The sequence below is a fragment of the Bidens hawaiensis genome, unplaced genomic scaffold (assembly GCF_021521415.1).
Source record: "Bidens hawaiensis isolate Kalapana, Puna unplaced genomic scaffold, B.hawaiensis_p1.1 tig00068554_1, whole genome shotgun sequence".
Taxonomy (NCBI): domain Eukaryota; kingdom Viridiplantae; phylum Streptophyta; class Magnoliopsida; order Asterales; family Asteraceae; genus Bidens; species Bidens hawaiensis.
The window spans coordinates 42,018-63,441 of NW_027502104.1; the positions used below are offsets into that span (position 1 = coordinate 42,018).

The following is a 21,424-nucleotide window of genomic DNA, read 5'->3' on the forward strand; positions in this document are numbered from 1 at the left end:
ATCTTAGGGAATAATTTTGATCCTTCAACTTTACTTAGTTGTCAAATTTGGATCGAATTTTTGGGGATGTTACACGAGATCACAATCAGCCGCGTTCAAAGTTTAACGAAAATGATTCATAATTGATTCGTTTTGGCTGTCAAGTAACCTTTCTATGTTAGTTGATGCCACGTTGCACAAGAAACGAATAAACATATTGAATTCCGAGATCCGTGGCTGATTTAACGGGTCAATTGAACCAAAGAAACGGAAGGAGGGGGGGAGCTGTCGGCGACGAGGAGAAGGGAAAGAGGAGGGAAAACACATTTTTTTTGTTATTTGCAATATGGCCTCTCCTGATTGGTTTGGTGATCAATTGTGGTAAACAATATAGTGTATGGGTTAAAGTTCACATAATATATACTTTAAACGATTATAATTTATATTACTACGAATCACACGTAACTAAAATAATAAAGATGAAACCAAATAACATGATTAATAATTGGACGTTTTTTATTAAATAAGGCGATCCGATTACAAACGGGTCATCAAACGAATACAAATACTAACTCGAACTTGACGAATGTCACATGAAGCTTGCTTGAGAGGAATAGTTTCCTGTTGCTTGAAGTAAATTCCTGAGCACACTTGAATATTACAAGGTTAAAGGAGTCATGCTCGTCAATGATTTAGCTTGCTCAAAAACCTTTTACACTTGTATAAATTTATGTTTTGCTAATAATTAGGGTTTCCAGAAAGAAAGTAAGATCCCCTATAAATCGAATGATTGTTAGCATTGATGGGACACACCTATGTTTCACTGAATAGACCTACTTCCTTCAAAACTCTAATATTCCGTTTGTAACTCAATGAATTACACTTAATGACATGGAAATCTTTTGAGTTATATAGACCTGTGTTATTTCCAACTTTAGTAGCTTACTGATTATAGTTGATTCCGCATGCTATAGTTAGTGTTCTTCGTATTATCGATCTCATGTGACATGTGTTGTTGTTCTTATCCGTAGTTGTTTGAATCACGAGTCCAGTGGTCCTAACTGTGACATACGGTAAAAATTAACCCAACTTTACGTCTAATATAATTATACTTATGTAATAAAATAAAGTATAATAAATAAAGTAAAGGCATTTTTGTCCAAAAATCTTAGTTTAATATGACTTTTATTATTAAAGGTTCGAAAAAGATAAATCTCGTCGCGTAGCGAGTACTATGCAAAATGACCTCGGGTGATGACTTAAAAACAAATAAAATTCTAATCGTGTTAGAAATTCCTTGAAAAAATTAAATTTACATGGAAATATTAGAGATAACATATAAACTTAATTTTAGAATATTCGAATCACAAAAATTAGAAATTTAGTGATCGCAAGTCAGTAGCGGACACTGTAAGAACCCACATCAAGTATTTCAGAAAAATATCATCTTCAGTAGGTACAGTCAGGAAATTAATTTCGTTTAAAGTATGACAAAAATTACCAAGATCGGAGTTCGATTGACTAATTATTTTTAGCAATACGTTAAATTGAAAACACCTAAAATCACCTAAAATATCTAATATTATACTCAACCCCCACCTTTTCCTCTCCCCTCTCCCTCTCTCACGGCTCTCTTTCTCTCTCACACTCTCTCCACCTCCCAATCCCTTCAATCACAAATAAGAAGAATCATGAGTTAGATTATAAACACACACCACACTAACACATCAACACTCTATATTAACACATAACCTACTCTAAAATCAACAACTCACCACTCTACCACTCCCCCTCCTCCCTATAAATCTCATGGCCACCACCACCCTCATCCAAACACCCATTTTCAAATCACGCACACATTATCCATGGAGCCTACATAAATGTTAGAAGCTTGTAGGAGTACCCAAGAGAAGATAGGAGAATAGCTTGCACCCACAAGATACAACCCCATTTCTTTGCTAAGATCACCTAAAACCCAATGTAAGATATAGTTGAAATTTTAGTTACTTATATCTATATCTATACAATATTTAATGTATGAAAGGAGGTCAAATTAAGACACTTAGTTTTAAGGGATTTACAACTCAATCAACACATGGTACAACTCCAAAGAAGGGTAAAATGGACTTTCAAGAATAAAATGACACATTTCATTTAATATATTTACAACTTTTTACCTTCATCCTTTAATAAATGAAATAATATTTACAAGTTTGACCCCTCATCTTTAACCATTTATTACTATTTATTTTACATTTAAACCAATTCCCCCCCCCCCCCTGTTTTTTAAACCGACATAAATTTTTCGTACGTTAATATTTTTTTAAAAAGGTTTCACCATAAAAACAATCATTTTATTCTCTTTAATTTGAGTATGATATTGTTGGAGTTTTTTCAATTAAAAAAATTAATATGTTATGTATGGAAGTTCAATGCCGGTTTTGATGGTTTAAGCCAAACATGTGAGCCAAACTGTTAGTAACGATTATTTATCATCGAAAATAGAAACTAAACCATTGAAAATTAAAATGGAACGTTAAAGAAAACCCCAACCGTGAACCTAACCGATGACCGATTTAAATGGTTGTAAGGTTTTAAATCGAACCATGAACTCCTATAACTTTTACGTGATTACCACGGTCTATGTTCAAACACCCGCTGCATCGCACAGACACTTGTCTAGTTAGATTTAGTAAAATAATGCATAATAAAGCTAAAATACATTTTAAAAGTAAAGATTTAATGAATGCATGTGTGTATGCATGTCATGAGTATGCATGTGTGTGTATGGAGATGATTAAGTTAATAAAATGCTTGTTTATGTTCATGCTATAGTTTACTTTAATTTATCAAAGTTGATTTTTCATAAGATTGTTGATTAGTTAAGTTTGAATATTGATTTAGAAATAGAAATATGAATAAATATGATTGAAATATTGAAAATGAATAATTTAAATCTTGCTTATAGGAAGCATAGGATGTATTGAAATTGAGATTAATGCTAATTAAACCTCATAATTAGGATTAAATGATTAATTAATTAAAATTGAAACTTTATGATGTTGTGCAAATTGTTTTAAAGAGTGATTTGAATATTTTATACTTGAATGTTTGATAATTAGTATATAATGGATAAACATAATTGTGAAAATTGTTAAGTTGTTAAGAAAATAAAACAATGTTTTCATATACTAATCATATACTAATAATAGAAACTTTTGTTAGTTAACTAATAAAAAATCTAGAAACAAATGGTATGTTAGTCATTTAAAATCTTTGTTAAACTAGTTGATATGATACATAAGAGTTATAAACAATAATACTTGAAAACTTGATATATATGAAAAATATGAATATGACAAAGTTACTATTTATGGAAACTTTATTGTTTAAGTGTTTAGAATGTGATTGCCTTTGATGATGATATTATTATATATTAGGACTATGTCATGAATAATTATGATCTTGAAAAGTGAATACATGAACATCATATTAACATATATGAAACAATATATTTACTTGTTAATAAAATAAGTAGTTAAGGCATAAGCATGCTTCATTGAAAATTTGATTTGATGTATGTTTTGTTATATGATTTAAATTTGAATATATTAGTGAATTACATGCTATTTGGTGCATAATTTATGGATAAAAAGAATTCATTTTAAAGAATTTGACTTAAAGGGCTTGTCGGTAACTTTAACGGTCGAAAAGTTCGATTTTTAACGTGAACCGACACAAAATTTAGAAATTTTATTAGATCAGCCCATAAAGTCATAAAGTTCTTGTACAAAACCTAAGTTAATGTACAAGAGAATGATTGAATATCAAAACTTGATCCTAAACGGTTCGTGTCCGGAAACCGACAAGGAAACGTTAAAAAACGGTCGTTTTTAAGAAAATAACGACCAAAATAAAAACTAAATTATTTTAGTAAAATAACTAATGAAACTTCACTAAACCTATATAAAAAGTGTTTTAAAAATTTAAAACATTAAATTTTTACTAAAAAGTTAACAAATTCGCCACTAAATGCGAAACCGGTAGAACCGACCGTAACCGACTAAAACGACTTTAAGTTATGACATTTAAACATATATATATATATATATATATATATTCCAGCAACTAAAAATATTTTTATTTTATTATAAATAATAATTAAATAATATAATATTTAATCATATGTTATATACTAGTTGTTTGTTTGCTAAATTGTTAGATAAATAGGAATATAGTTAGAAATTTTTGTGTGCATATATGCTTGTGTGATAACTTAGAATTAGGAAATAAACAAAAATAAAAGTCGTCAACGAGTCATTCAAACCCGAACTTATAAAATATAAATATGCTATTATAGGATACAAGTCTATTTGGAATCGATCGTCAAACCGTGAGTTTCTCTTAAAGCCCCCTATTTTTAAATATTTTAAATATTGTGTTGGGGGAAAGGCATGAGATGGGACGATTTGAAGGAGTTAGTGATGAAACGATTTTGTGCTGATGCAGAGGTAGAGAAGGTTGAGATGAAGTTATTGTATTTAAATGCATGTTATTTTACAAATTGTATTATAGTGGAATGAGTTAAATTGGTTAAATAACTGTTAATGAAAATATATAAAGACATAGAAATATTGATAGATCTATTGGGGTGGCGCCCCCACTTCCATTCGCGTTGGATTAAAAGTGAGTGTATTTTGAGTTTGGTATGTTTCGAGTTATCTATTTGATAGTCATACACGCATTGTAAGCTTAGCTAGTTTACAATTATACAATTTTTTTAAAACTAATATGTAAATTTTAAAGGTTTTTATTTAATTACCATTGTTAAAGAACAGTGAGGAATAAATACTAGCATTGCTTATGGTAACAAATTGGTGTATAATGGTCGCTAAATCATTATACCGTGAAATTTATATAAATAAATGTTTATATGAGAACTCAACAACATTCGTGTTAACAACCGTTTTTAATATGTCTTTTAGGTAAATGACGGTTGGTAGCTTCGTGAAGATTGGGAAGGCTGAAGGTGCCGAGTTTGAAGTTTGAATAAGTAAAACGTGATGGAATTTTGTTATTTAAATAAGACTTGGTGTGTCAGCACACGTGTAAACTCTGATTTTAATAAAGTCCATGTTTAACATATATATACATATATATATATATAGAAAATGGTTCAAATAAAAAACAATTGTTTTGTGAGAAGTATGAGAATGCTTTAAAATAAAGTACACCACCTAAATAGGACACTATACCATGTAAATAGGAAACTATACAACTTTTAGAAACTACCAATCTCAACCACTTGATCCTAGATCCAAGGGTCTACATCTATTCTTATGCTTCCCACAAAACTATTGTTTTATACGTTAACCCTACCCTATATATATATACATATTTCACTATGATTGGCTAGCAACAACTGTCACAACCCGAACGCATTAAGCTAAGTATTCTGCTGTTTAAGTTAAGGGTTTTCGAAGTGTGACAGAAGTTGGTATCAGAGCCAATGGTTATAGTGAAATAGATATTTTTTTCTAAACTATAACCCGAATATTCAAACTAACATTCTTCCCAATTCAAGAGGTTAAAGGTAAAGGTAAATTGTAGAGATTACAATTTATGAAAATTCAAATATAAGGTTTATTTTATATTTATATTTATATTATTATTACTAAGTATGGGTTATGTCTTATGTCACAGATGTCTAGTGTTCCCGATATTATGTACATTTATGATACCGAGTCTAAGTTAGGAGAAAACCCCATGACTGCATCACCCTCTACTGTCACACCCCCAATCTAGGCCTAGAAGTATGAATCATAGTTGGTACCATATTTGTAAATAAATCAGAGTTACGGTTATTAGCGGAAGTCTTATAAAAACATAAGGTTCGATAATATAAATATTTACATTACAAAATACGAGACAAAAGTCTCGATTTGTTTTACTTCTTTATAAGTTTACCAAAACCACCAAGTTTTAATATTTACATAAAAGGTATCCGAGCCATCGGATACTTGAGCTTCTTCGTCCTTCAAGCTCTACTCATAGGTAATAATTGAATAGGCAAAACATAACCGGCTAACAAGATTTTTCCGTTTTCTAAAGCTTCGGAGATTTTAACAATGTCGCCATTAGCGGTTTCGACGCTTAGAGTTTTATTAAGTTTGATTAAAGGTTCGTTTAATAGACTACAAAATTTATAATCTATAAAACTTAAATTGGCTCCTGAATCAAACAAGACTCTAGCATAGGCGTTGTTAAAAAGAAACGTACCAGTGATAGTTTCCGGCATGTCAACCACTTTCTTCGTATCAAGAACAAAGACTCTTGCATTGCCCTTCTTGGGCTCGTTCTTCTGGCCGCTACCTCCTGCACCACCAGTCGCGGGTTTATTATTGGGACACTCGAAGCTAAGATGCCCCATCTCCTTGCAGTTATAAAAGGTCATCTTCTTCTTCCAGCAATCGGCCGTGGTATGGCCGGGTCTATTACACGATTCACAGACTCGGGAAACAAAGTTGCATCTACCTCGATGATACTTCTTGCAAATTTTGCATTGAGGGACGCCGAGATTGGAGCTAGACCTTCGTTGGTCAACCCCTTTACCCTTGAAGCGGGTATCTCCACCTTTTCTCGAGTCATGTGCTGGTACAACCTTCTTATCTACCCTTTTATTGCGGATCATTCCGCCCATCAAGTATCCTGCTAACTCCATCGCGGAGTCAGCGGTTTGTGGTAAGTGCGATCTTACCATGTCACGAATTTCTCGTGGCAATCCCCAAATGTAACGAGTGACTTTGCTTGATTTGGGGGTCACTAGTTGGGGTACCAAACGACAATACTCGTGAAATTTCGTGTTATACTTACGAAGGTTTGTTCCGATAACCTTGTGAGTCAAGAACTTTGTTTGAATTTGATCTGTCTCGTGCATCGGACAGAACTTCGACATCAGTAACTCTTTGAATTCGTTCCATTTCAAACTATACATCACTTCTCTTCCTCTACTCAAAATTAACGTGTTCCACCATTCATGTGCTTCGCCTTTGAACATTAAGGCGGAGTATTGAATCTTTTCTTCTTCCGTACACTTGCTCGTGATTACAATTGTTTCCATCTATTCAAGCCACCTTACGGTATTGATGGCTCCCTTATCCCCGTGAAACTCTTTTGGTACGTAATACTTAAAGTCTTTAAACGTGCAACCACCGATTTTGAGTTTCTTAAATTCTTGCCTTATGCCTTCATCGGCATTTGATTCATGCATGCTTTCGTCCATGCGGGAAGGTCTGGATCGTGGTTTGGAAATAGACTTTCGAGAAGGATTTTTCAAAATGAGAATGTTTTGTTAGGGATCTATTTTCAGATGCTTCTCTAACAGCCTTATCGATCATTTGTTGTATTTGATTCATGTATTTTTCGGGAATCGGATCCTCTCGTTCTTTCTCGGGACCTTTCCCTTTAGCTTCTCGTTTCTTCGGCTTCCTTTCGGGAAACCTCACGGTTATCGCTTTGTCTAGACATTCTCTTTTAAATCTTTTTATCTTTTATATCTTTTTGATCTGAAATTTAACACATTTCTTTTCTTATTATACAAATTTTTATTTATTTCACAACCATATACGTATCATAAATGATACGTATATTATTTTACATCATTCTTTATATACCGTTAAAACGATATATAATATCCTATCCTTATTACATATTATACACATATCATACAAACTATTTTACACATATACTTCTTCTTCTTAATTCTTCATAAACTTCTTCACAACTTTGGTGAGCTTGTTGCATTTGCGAAGTAGTTTGTCTCCCATTTTCTTTTTATTTTTCCCCTCAGTATCAATCTTCTTCCTCAACTCATCAGTTTTTTGTAAGGATCGATCCAAATGCTCCTCCTGGGACTGCGGTATGTCGGTAGGATACCCATATCTTGGAGGTGGGTCGCGGTAACCCATCATCACAACGTCGTAGTGGTTCTTGGGATCTGGGTATGGTGATGCAGTCACATCGGAGGGATAATTGAAGAATGCATCGGCTGCTTTATTTTGCTCACGAATTTCATTGGCCAATTCTTCAACTCGCCTTGATATGATGGGAAACTTGCTGATGCCTTTCCCTTGAGTTCATGGAGGAATTGCATGTACGGGTCCACAGATCCATAGCTTGGGGTAGAGTGTTGCTTCTCCATTGGTGTGGTTACTTAGTTTGGATTGTCCGGGTATTCCTCTTCTGGATCGGTTTCCTCGTTTGGTTCTTCTTCGGTCATTTCTGATCAGTTTCCTCTTCCGGTTCCTTCTCTAGCTCTTCTTCAGTCATTGCGGGCATGTAGATCTTCTCGTATGGCATAGTCACCCTCATCTTGGGCTTGTGAGACGACCCTTTATTATTGATGTGGGAATTGGCAGTATCCATTGTTGAAGTGCCGGTATGCCACCTTCGCTGGTCGAAGTGGCATTTCATCCATTCGGAAGAAGGAGAATTGGGTTCCTCTTTTATTTGCTTGTTGGCAAGAAAATAGTATGACGGATGCGGATTTGGCGGCAAATGTGTTGATCCTCCAGATGGATAGTATGGCGAAGTCTCCATGGGTTGGTAAGTCGGAATCTCGGAAGGATAATACGTCGGTACCTTCCGATGGGTGATACATAGGTAGACTTGTGGGATGATAACTTGAGTGTCTCGGCGGTTGGTACACTTCGTGTGGGGTGTTATCCAAATGATAGATAGGACTTGGTTCCATGTTGGGTTGTTGACTAGGTCCTTCTTTGGAATTGAAAAATGACTCGAAGTAATCCTTACTCATAATGTCCTTGGGGAATTTATAATACTTCCTTGCTCTTCTTGCTTCATTATCATAATACTTCATTAATTCTTCATACGACATCTTTGATAGGTAGTTTAGAATGTAGAGAGGGAAAGAAAGGGTTACCAACCAATCTTATCCTTATTCAAATAAACAAGTAATTATTTCCTACGCTTGAATCGAAGCTTGGGTATTGTTTTATGATACCTAATTCGCTAAGATCGATGACTTTGATACCAACCTATCACACCTCCAATCTAGGCCTAGGAGTATGAATCATAGTTGGTACCATATTTGTAAATAAATCAGAGTTACGGTTATTAGCGGAAGTCTTATAAAAACATAAGGATCGATAATATAAATATTTACATTACAAAATACGAGACGAAAGTCTCGGTTTGTTTTACTTGTTTATAAGTTTACAAAACCCACCAAGTTTTAATATTTACATAAAAGTTATCCGAGCCATCGGATACTTGAGCTTCTTCGTCCTTCAAGCTCTACTCATGATTACCTGCAAAATGTAAATAAAATACGTCAGCAACGAATGCTGGTGAATATGCTGACGCTTAAAATATTTTCTTTACTTAATTACCCCTCGAGACCACGTAAGTCTCGGCCCATCTTGGCTTAGGAATAATTAAGATAAACAATCATCATAAACTCGAGTCTCTGCACTAGTTCACCTCAGCGAAACACCGCAGCGTTTATGACATAACTTAGGTACTACAAATATACACATGGCCATTCCCCACTCGGACGTAACTTAGGTCCGGCCCATCGTGGCTGGAGGTCGTGACCAAGCGTGGTGCGATGTTCCCACCGCGTTCCACATATGTAAGGATCCAGCCAAACGTATACCATAGCCTGAGGGCTGGCTTATACTCTTATTTATAATGTTTTTAGAGACACGTAGCCTCATGTAAAGTTTTACACATAACACGTTTGTTTGTTTGAAATCAAGTTTGTAAAAGAGGGGCGTATTCACCTTTTCAATGGGATCGGCTTCCAACACCGTCCGTTAATCTTCCTTCGCTATCTCGCACCTATAGTACGAGTATAACATTCATTAGTTGGATACACGATCCGGCTTAAGACCTTTAGTCTTATTTATCTCGATGAACCTTTAGTTCATTATTTCTTTTTACTTTAAAACCTTTAGTTGAAAAGTAATTCTTATAAACCTTTAGTTTATTGATAAAAACCTGACGTTTCTTCTTCTTTAAGAAACGTATTCTTTTATTATTTAAGTATACTCATTATACTTAAATAATATATTTCATAACAAAGAATAATCTTATATATATATATATATATATCTATCTATTCATATATATTTTATATCTTTTCTTTTCTTTATTTTCTTTGTTATATCATTCTTTGATTATCGAGAATAACTTCGACTTAGGGTATTAAGCCCTTTCAATATTTTATTATTATTTTGGGTGGGCATTATGCCTACCTTTATCGGCTTAGGAATACCCTTCACACTCGGGCAGTACTTCGACTCTATATTTCTTATCAATACTCGCTTGATCAACCCTTGGCACGCTTTTCAAGACACCAACACTCTTGGCACGCACTTCAAGGAAATCACCGGGTCGTCTGGGCAGCACTTCCTTCTTGTTCGGGAGGTCGGGAGTGGCACGAAAATCGAGGTAATGGGCACGGAAAACTAGGTTTCGGGGCACATTTATCGAGAGGGATCGTTGGCACGTAACTCGAGGTAGTGAGAGAGTCTAGAGAGAGAGTAAGTATGTGATTTGAGGCGTGTTTGGCTTGAACCCGTGGCTGCTATTTATAGGGCTGATCTTGGACCCCATCGCGGTACGCGATGGGTTCCCTGGCTCCCCTATCGCGTACCGCGATATAGGGTTGGTAAGTCAGGGTGTCGACCTGCCACATGTTGAAGGCGGCGCCACACGTGTCAATACGTGGCAGCAGGCGCTGCCACCGTGTGCCACGTGGCACGCGTGTCACGCTGTGTCAGACACCCCATCGTGGTACGCGATGGGTGTCTTTCTTGACCCTGTCGCGTAGCGCGATAGGTTCAGAAAACAGATTTTTCATTTTTAGTCCCTGGAGTTTGGAAATTGGCAGAATTGGTCCCTTGACTTTGGAAACTTGACATTTTTTGCCCAAATTTTACGTGATGTTACATCTACCCTCACCGGTCTCACTCTTCCCGTGTCGATTCCACCGACACGTACTACACCTTTATTGGTTTATACTCGTAAGAGGAAGATGAGTGACTTAGCTACTACCTCCACCCCACCTCCTGAGTAGACTTCCTTATCAAAAGGAAAAGTTATCCTTACTGATCCATCACCTTCGACCCTAATCCTACAGATAGCTGAAAACCGGGGGTCCTCAGTTTAATTCTTTGGAGGGGGGTAAATAACCTCTCTTGAAGACAAAGTGACCCAGCATGAGACTTCTTTAGGAAACCATCAGGCCCTGCTGCTCGAAAATGAAAGTTGGAAGTTGAATAGTAATGACTTGTTTTGGAACTATAATGATAGGATTAATATGTTGGATGTAACACCCTTGGGCAACCAAATACAAATCCGTAAGGATCTCTCTTGTCCACGGCCGATGTGGGATTTGTCTAAGAGTTGGACGATGCTGTGTTTGCTAAGGGTGTTACATTGGAGCTTAGGGTGGGTCAACTGGAGATGATGATGCCCAGATTGGAGCAGCTGGAGACTAATTAGGAAATTATGATGAAGATTCTAGAACCTTTTAGGTGATTTGCTATGGTGTTGGTTGGTTAGGCATTGTTAGCCTTATATTTTCAGATGGAAAAGTTAGACACCTTTAGGGTGCATAGATGTTATAACACCATATTTTGTGTATTTGGTTGTTTTGTAAACACTATTCCATCTTAAAATATTATGTTATGTTTTGTTTATGATTGTTGTATTTTTTTAATATTTACTCATGAACAATTATAACTTATATATTGATTATGCTATGAAAATAATAGAAAATGTCACCTAAAATAAGGCAAAGTACTGCTAGACAAGGACAATGATCTGGATTACCCATCTCACATGAAAAGTTAGCCCAACTAATTTCTTAACATGTTAACTCTGCACTCGAACAACAGAACCTTAACCGAGGTACTGGAAACGGTGTTGGTAACAACATTGGGAATGGTATTGGAAACAATACTAGAACTAGAATTGCTTCAGGTAGAAAAAGAATGAAATTATTTTGTATAAATTCCACAAAAAATGTAATTAATAAATTCATTAATCAATAATGATTTTTGAATATTATGAAAACAGGGAATCCAGTACTCGGATGTACTTACAAAACTTTTCAATGGTGTGGCCCTAAATCTCACTTTGAAGTTGACTTATTCGCTCGGCCAATCGTCGGAATGTGTACGAGATACCATAAGGGCCCAATATCTCAATTGCACCTTTGTCTAAAGTTTCAAATGAAGCTTCATATCCGAAACGCAGGAACGATCTAACTAGAAAGTCATTAAAAAATGAAGTAAACAACTCAGGTGGACAAGAGGCGAACCACTTAGCTGATGAGTCATCTATAATTTTTAAAATAGCCTAATGAGGAGACGATCGTAACCTATGAGCTCAAAGATGGAAAGCAGATTCCTTTTTCAGGTTTTGCATAGCTTCCCAGGCGTCCGGCTTTCTTTTTGGGTTCCGAAAGGCAGAGTAGCTTCAGCATCGAGTTTACTAGAGCAGAAGGCCCTTTGGAAATTATCAGGTGGATAGAAAAGATGGAATTTGTGATGAAATAAGTAACTATACCCCACTAGAACGAGTCAAGTATGGAGTCTGTTAGTTTCAAGACGAATCTCTAGAATGGTGGAACTCGATAATTCAAAACTTGGGGGAAGAGGCAGCCTACAGTTTGACCTGGAGTGAGTTGAAGGATTTATTGCTAAAGGAATATTATCCCAGAAACGAACTCCAGAAAATTGAATACGAGTTATGGACTTTAAAGACGGAAGGTGCAGACATCGGCGCATACACTTCCCGGTTCAATGCACTGGCCCGACTGGTACCACGACTGGTTACGCCAGAGTGCACTCGGATCGATAGATACATATGAGGTCTGACACCTGAAATCTGGGGCATGGTTACCTCCTCCAAGCCAACCACGATCCAATCTGCAAGAGAATTAGCAAAAACCCTGACCGACGATGCTGTTCGAATGGCTATTCTGAAGGCGACTATTAAGAAACCAAAAGATTCGACTCCCGAGAAGAAGGATGTTGGGTTTATCCGTCTTCTTAGCTGTTACCGATCTTCGAGTTGACATGGATTTCAATGCAAGCACGAGCTAGAATTGTTTCTTCTGCAATACTCCATTTGTGTATCGTGACTTTTGGCTTAGAATTTGGTCCTACGGTGGGTTTATCCTTCTTCTTTCTACCCGAATGAGTTACCGGGGTTGAGGATGATGTTCCAGACGTTTGAGTATATGGGGGTGATCGATTCATTAAGTATGAGTTAAAGTCAGGATGAAAGTGTGGTGGTCATTGAACTTGTTGTAGATTTTGATAATTTTGCATCATATAGTTCGAGTGTTGGATGGTGGGTGAATGGTGTTTTGAAATTGACCAAATCCCATGAATGGATTTTGGAATTAGGTATGGATGGGCGGGCTCGGGTTGGGAGTTGTGTTATCGCGTAAAAATTGTTGAAATATAGTGTTATAATCCATTCTACGGGTTGAAAGTGTGTGAATTTTTGGTGAAAAAGTGTGTGTGCGTGTGCTAATTTATTGAGTTTATTATTACATATTTAATATATTTCTCAACCTTCTAGCCGGTGAAAGTAGAAACATGCATTCAATTTGTCATTTATTATTTGTTTTTCCAATTATTACATGCATTCAAAATTTCATTTATTATTTCTTTGTCATTTTGCCGTTAGCGGATGTCCTACTTTTTCATGCACAACCCCCACCTCCACATTGGTGATGTCCACACCATCCTGAATCAGTCATATGCCACATGTGTCAGACCTTGGATCTTGAAGCCCAATATAAGTACTCTAAGACCACAGAGATTTCAAACCTCAACCATTGTCACATACGGTAACAAGAAACCTAATTTTGCTACATAGCAAAAGTAGAGGTGCACAAACGGGGGATTTTTAGGAATCAAAACCAGGTGTGAACCGGTTCCAGGTATAGTCAATAAAAGTCAAAACCAGGTCAGGTAGTAACTGGTTATGGAAATAGTCGGACATTTGACCGAATTTTTTTCCCAAACCAGTACGGGTATTTACCGGTTGGTATTTTGTACACCTATGAGAGTGAAAGAGCAACGGCCCAAAATACAGCAGGCCCATAACCATATGATAACATAAAACCCTTGAGCCGAACAGCAAATCATCTTCTTCTTCCTTCCCTCCGATTCCAAATAACCCCCAAAATCAAATCTTTCTTTCTTTCTTTCAATTCTAGACGAAAGAAAAGAATGGTGAAAGACGACGACGACATGCGTGGCGAGATGGAAGAGCGTCTGATCAACGAAGAATACAAAGTGTGGAAGAAGAACACGCCTTTCTTGTACGATCTCGTCATCACCCACGCCCTCGAGTGGCCCTCACTCACCGTCGAGTGGCTGCCGGAGCGTGACGAGCCTGCCGGCAAAGACTACTCCGTCCAGAAGCTCATCCTCGGCACCCACACCTCCGAGAACGAGCCCAATTATCTGATGCTGGCGCAGGTGCAGCTGCCGCTTGAAGACGCCGAGTATGACGCCAGGCATTATGATGATGACCGCTCTGATTTTGGTGGATTCGGTGGGACCAATGGCAAGGTTTGGAATATGGCTTTTGTGTTTTACAGGGTTTCATTTGGTTTTCAGTGGTTTGGGTTTTTTGATTTATGAAATTAGGAATTGAGTTGGGCGTTTTGTGTTTTTAGGAAGATTATTGGTGGGTTTTGTGTTTTACAGGGTTTGATTCGGTTTTCAGTGGTAATTAGGGTTAAGGTTTGTTTAATGGTTGTGTGTGTTCTAGGGCTTTTGGTTATGTTTAAATAGTTGACATTGCGGTGTGTGCTTATATATGTGTTATACATATATGTATGTATGAGTAGAACTGGCTTTATATTTCTTCTGTACGCTTAATTGTTCATTACTTTTTTTCTTCTAGGTACAAATAATTCAGCAAATAAACCATGACGGAGAGGTGAACAGGGCTCGTTACATGCCTCAAAACTCATTTATAATTGCTACAAAAACCGTCAGTGCAGAAGTTTATGTATTCGATTACAGCAAGCATCCATCTAAACCTCCTCTAGATGGAGCATGCAATCCTGATTTGAGACTAAGGGGTCACAACACTGAGGGATATGGTTTGTCATGGAGTAAGTTTAAACAGGGTCATCTTCTTAGCGGTTCCGATGATGCACAAATTTGCCTTTGGGATATTAATGGAACTCCCAAAAATAAATCACTTGACGCCATGCAAATTTTTAAAGTAAGTCTACATGTAATAAAGCTGTTATATGTTATTATACTATAAGTATTGATTTTAGTATATTTCTTTAAATGTTTAACAGGTTCATGATGGGGTTGTAGAAGACGTTGCATGGCATTTGAGGCATGAATATTTATTTGGTTCGTGTGGGGATGATCAATATGTGCATGTGTGGGATCTTAGGTCTCCATCGGTTACTAAGCCCGTTCAGAGTGTAATGGCTCACCAAAGTGAAGTAAGTACAAAATATTATTATTATGAAAACAGCAATATGAATTTAAAAAAAGTAGATGCTTGTTTTAAAATTAAAATGGGCTTCAGGTGATTGTTTTGGTGTGATTTTGTTGTTTATAGTTGTAACTGTTAGACAATCATTGGGAACCATGGATTGTACGAACCCGTTGTGGGACACAAGGTTTGAAACATAGGTATGGTTGGGTCGAAAAACAATTACTTGCAGCTGCAAGTATCGAACTCAGGTTTTTCAATATCAACATTAGGATGATTACCAACTGAGACTACCCAAATGTTTACACTATTTATTGTTGAGTTTTTTCGTTGTTTTGTTTTCTTTTTTAAAGGCAGGCAGCTATATTTTTATTTATTATTTTTAAATTGAACTAAGATTTACATTTTGATTTTTTATTTCTATTTTTAATCCATAGAGTAAATAATTTTAAATATTACTTATATACTTTTATTTTTTTTTTAAAATAGTTATTACATAATCCTGTTCGTTGGATCTGATTGGTTTGACCTGTGAACCAGTAAGACGTCCTGTTTGGTGTCTGGTCCGGCCCCGAAAACATTGGCTTGATTAATCAAATTATATTGAAAGTGTAAATAGGGAATATTGTATTACCCTTTATAATCTAAAACTGAGAGAGAGTTAGAAGATTGAAATGTTAAAAACTAATTATGTAATTTTGAATCTAAGATCATTAGGTTTGTAAATGAACCGAATGAACACGAAGTGAGGTTTATTAAGCAAATGATCGAATACGGACAGTAAGCAAACGACACTAAAGAACGTGTTTGTGTTTGTCTGTTAAGAAAATGAGCGTGTTTGTGTTTGTTTGTTGATGTATAAACAAACGGCATCGTGAAGTGCATTGCAAGAGGTGATATCTAACTTGCAACGGACCTAAATATCTTAAATATATAAACAAATGTAATGAACTAACCCGTAACTGACAAACATAAATGGAACATATATGAACGAATATAAACGGTCATAATTGAACAAATTCACACTATTTTCACGAAAATAAATAAACAAATGAGAATGTAGTCGTTTAACTAAAGCAAAATAATTGTTCATGTTTTTTCGCTTATTAAATACACAAACATAAAATAACTTCCCATTGTCACCTAAATCGCGGTTCGCTCCGGTACGGGAACGCAGTTTGAATACGCAATTAGCTAGGCTATATGAATTTGGTATGGAGGGGGTAGGTTCATTTCGGTACGAACAGGTACGGTGTACCATATAGTCCGGTTCAAGGTGTAACTAAAAATTAATATCTAAGTTATTATTTTATAAAATGTAAAAGTTATATATTTAAAAAATAATTCAGTTTATTATATATATATACACACACAGATATTTAATTGTAATTTATGAAATAGACAAGTTTCTATATGATATTTGAAAATATAAATTTGAATAGTAAAGTATAGGGTTAAATTTAATAAAAATACAAACTTGAGGGTAAAAATGAAGTTTTATGGAAGAAAAAGCTGAAAGAAAGCAGCGGCGCTTCATTTCAGTTTTAGGGTTTTGGTCATGGGAGCCAGATCCGAAACCCAATTAAAGACTGATTTCTGAAAACCCCCAATCGAGTTGGAGTGTTGTACCATCGATTTCTAATGCGCGAATTAGGGTTCAATTGAATCGACGTACCAGCAATTCCGATGCACATTTTAGGGTTCAATTGGATCAACGAACCGACAAATTGTGTTCGCGAAATGACCCACGATCGGAACGCTAACGTATTTCGACCCGGTACATTTCGTGCCAAGACGGAATTCGCGGCATAATTAGCGAGTTCTGTGACAGTGTAACTTCCTGTCGAACGAATAATGAAGGATTCACTTAACGTTCAGTTGATTTACGCAAAGAACGTGTTTCTTGGAAAGATGACCTTTTTGTAGGATAGTTTAATTGGTTTGACTCATTTTGCACAAATACCACACGTATGTTTATGAGAGTTCACGGTTTGTTTGTGTGTTTGGGGTAGGTTAACTGCTTAGCTTTTAATCCTTTTAACGAATGGGTTTTGGCAACTGGGTCAACTGACAAGACTGTTAAGTTGTTTGACTTACGAAAGCTTAACACTGCTCTCCACACATTTGATTGCCACAAGTAAGCGTTCTTACATATCTTCTATTGATTTTTTTATTTTTAATAATCTCTATTTCTGGCATGAGTTTAATTGTTATGTTTTGTTACATAGGGAGGAAGTGTTCCAGGTTGGCTGGAATCCCGAGAACGAGACAATTTTAGCATCTTGTTGTCTGGGTCGACGACTCATGGTGTGGGATCTTAGCAGGTACACGCCTAAATTGTTAAAAGGATAGTTTTGTCAATTCACATGCTCTTAACCGGAACTAGCGCCCATCTATTCCAAGAACCGTCCATGTTACATTTTCAAAATCGATGGGGGACCTGTAACTTTTCAAATTCAAGGATCAAACTTGCAATATAGACAAGGACTATCTGAGTAATCAATTTCCTTTATAAAATGGTTTAGGATGTTTTATGCTTAGAGAAATAGGCTTCTTTTGCCCCATTTGACAAATGTTTTAGCTAATTTCACCCGTTAGAAATAAAACATAACTCGAGTCAACCCATCTTATATAAACTGTTGAAATTGCTATCTTTAAAAGTCATACATGTTAAACACCTGAATATTTTAATGATCATTTCAGAACTTTTAAATTATTTAAGAACTCTTGACAGCCAACCATTCTATCTATTTATTACTCCCTCCGTCCCATTAAAAGTGTCATGGTTTGAAAAACACAAAGTTCAAGGTAGATTAAATGATTGTTTTTTTACTTACCAAATAACAATAATACCCTTGAAAATGGGTCCATCAATATTGTTTATTAACGTTAGTTGTGGGTGTTTAAGGGTAAAATTGGAAGTTGACTAATAAATTTTTATTTGTAATGGGACAAACAAAAAAGGAAATGTGGACACTTTTAATGGGACAGAGGAGTATTTTGTATGTAATATCATGATTACTTGTATGTAATTACAAAATTACATACAATAACTCTCAGATAATATTATAAATCTGGAAGTTTTGAAGAGATCCAAACCAAATTTACATTTAATATCTTTTGCTAATATGTTTTGTTTAAAATGCAGGATTGACCAAGAACAAACACCAGAGGATGCTGAAGATGGGCCGCCAGAGCTTCTGTTCATTCATGGTGGACACACAAGTAAAGTTTCTGATTTCTCTTGGAATCCGTGTGAAGAGTGGGTGGTGGCGAGTGTTGCAGAGGACAATATTCTTCAAATCTGGCAGATGGCTGAGAACATCTATCACGACGAGGATGAAACACCTGCAGAGGAATCTCGAGGTGCTTAAATACATCTATCATGAGCATAGTTTATTATTATGAAGAAACACTTAGGATTGGTTTTTGTATGTTAAATGGATGGTTTTATGTTGTGTTTGCTGTAAAAGATGTGTTTGGATCACGGCAAATGATCAGGAGCTGACTAAGTTTTTCCTATCTTTGATTCTGACATGCCTTTCTTTTTATAGATGCTTCTTAGAAATATTTATTTATCGCTTTTTATTTTGGTTTGAATGGTACATGTAGTCTTTGTGGTTTGATAGTTCAGACAATCTCAACCTAGACTCCTAGAGCATAATATATTACAGGAAAATTCTCATAGGCCCAAATGAGAAGAGAGAAAAATTCTTGAAAGTAACTAGATTTTCAAAATAACCTAACGAATTTGTAGTGAGCCGATGCTTTGGAATTATAACCGATGAGATTGTAGAACCAATTAAAACTTGACACTTTGGGGTTTTCATCCATATTTCTAATCTTTTTGTAAAAACCAGTCTCTTCAGATGGTTTTTTTATAGTTCTTATCTGCTTCGTTCAAATTTTATTTTTCTTGAGAAAAAAACTTTTTGGATTTTGTCTTCCAAGATGCATTTTGAATGAATTTATTCTAAGGAGATCATATTCTCATCTTTTTTATCTGGTAAGATCAAATAGAATATTATTCTTATATCTTCTTATGATTTATCTTCTCTCTTAAATTATTCACAATCTGAATATATCCGATCCACCATTATCATTTCATGAAGTATACGAGAGGAGATCGAGTCGAGGTTGCGGATTTGGGTCCTGGGTTTTTGGGTTTGTACTACAACGGTAACATAATCTCAACATTTGAGTTTTTGGGTGGTAAATTGACACCTCCACGTTTACAGTTTGTTGGAACATATTCACTATTTCCATCATTATTGTTTTGCCATTTACCACCATAACAAACTACAATGTTATCAAATTCCATGAAACCTAATTGGAAATATACTTGAAGTTGAAGATCAAAATGGAAGAAGATGAAAATAATCATTATTAGATATAATTGATAGTTTAATTTAAGAAAGTGGGGGTCCACCTGATACCTAATTAGAAATATAGTCGGAGTAGACGGAATATTCAAACACTTTGTCGGTCGAGACGGAATACCAAAAATCCTATCGTTTTAGACGATATTTAAACTTTCAAAACTTATAAGAACAAAAGATGAGAATATGATCTCCTTAGAACAAATTCATTCAAAATGCGTCTTAAAAAACAAAATTCAAAAAGCTCTTTTCTCAAGAAAAATAGAATTTGAACGGACCAGATAAGAAACATAAAAAAATCTTCTGGAGAGACTGCTTTTTACAAAAGGTTTTAAATTAGAAATATGGACAAAAACCCCAAGATTTTTAAAAATCTCGTCTGGTTTGTCAGACACATGCCAAGTGTCAAGTTTTAATTGATTCTACAATTCCATCGGTTATAATTCCAAAGCGTCACCTCAGTACAAGTTCGTTGGGTTATTTTGGAAATCTGGTTATTTTAAGGATTTTTTCTCTCTCTCTTCATTTGGGTTTTTTTTGGAATTTTCCCATATATTATTTGATGTGTTGTAAAACACACTTACTTTCCGTACCTTTTTATCATGTTTTAATTGGTTAATCGTTTAATAAATAAGAGTTACGGATGGTTTTTGCATGATCTTACAAAGATTGAATATTAATTGTAGGTTATGAGTTTTAATTAAGAAAAGAGTAAAGTTTGAAGACTCTAGGAGCCTTTTTGATCAAGATTGAATACTACAAGTATAGGCCCGACCCAAGGCCACAAGATCCAAGCCTTATATGCATAATATATTAAGTAAATAAAAAAAAAAAAAGAAAACCCTAACATACCCTATACAGTCCGATCGGACCAGCAGCAGCAAGGGAAGGAAGAAAAAGTTTTTTTTTGAAGGCTTGTGGCGGCTGGAAGAAGAGAAACAACGTTAAGGGAGACTTGGTACAGCAGCTACGGGTCATCAACATCAATAAACTCAACTATAAATTGATAGTAGAATTATATAAACTTTATTCTATTGTTCAAGATTCATAACTAGTTAATTTGGTCTTTTAACTTGAATTGTTTTGCAAGTAAATTGAAAATTGACTTGTGCTTGATTGTTATTGATTCTTGAATGAGTTTAATTATGTTTATGTTGAGTTTTATGATGTTTACTTTGATGTATAGCTGCTGTCTAAAAATCATGTTAGGCTAAACTAGTTAGTTCTACCTAGGTTAGATGAATATTGTTAGGTTTTAGTAAGTAATATGGATTGTTGATCATCACGACTTGATTTGTTAATGAAAAATTTAGTTTAAGTTAAACTAAATGGTTCCTCTATCCTTGGTTGCGTAGTATTCGTCTCCATTAGGGTAGTCTGTCGGTGAGTCCGAGAGGAGAGTCGGCATTAGAACACTTTAACAACTCGTTTCATGGTTTGTTCTTAAAATCAATTAAGTGTAAGTTAGAGTTTGTTGGTGAGACCGAGAGGTGATCTAGCTTTCTTGAGTGAGCCTTAGTTGTGTCATCCTTAGAAACCGGTGTCGTGAGATT

General features: G+C 35.5%; 1 protein-coding gene across 1 annotated transcript; it reads left to right on the forward strand.

Moving 5' to 3' along the window:
* Positions 1 to 14,182: 14,182 nt before the first annotated feature.
* On the forward strand, positions 14,183 to 18,943 carry LOC143605192 (histone-binding protein MSI1-like). The gene is made up of 6 exons (XM_077081403.1): positions 14,183 to 14,600; positions 14,938 to 15,264; positions 15,347 to 15,499; positions 17,505 to 17,629; positions 17,721 to 17,816; positions 18,641 to 18,943. Exons 1-6 carry the CDS (start codon positions 14,256 to 14,258, stop codon positions 18,864 to 18,866), a joined length of 1,272 nt encoding a protein of 423 aa, XP_076937518.1. The 5' UTR covers positions 14,183 to 14,255; the 3' UTR covers positions 18,867 to 18,943.
* The last annotated feature ends 2,481 nt before the right edge of the window (positions 18,944 to 21,424 follow it).

What these genes read in the sequence shown, in the direction of transcription:
- LOC143605192 (XM_077081403.1), top strand. Translation starts at nt 14,256, where the DNA reads ATGGTGAAAGACGACGACGACATGCGTGGCGAGATGGAAGAGCGTCTG. An exon ending in ACGCCATGCAAATTTTTAAA is followed by an intron (nt 15,265 to 15,346) that starts GTAAGTCTACAT and finishes AATGTTTAACAG; the next exon opens with GTTCATGATGGGGTTGTAGA. An exon ending in TAATGGCTCACCAAAGTGAA is followed by an intron (nt 15,500 to 17,504) that starts GTAAGTACAAAA and finishes TGTTTGGGGTAG; the next exon opens with GTTAACTGCTTAGCTTTTAA.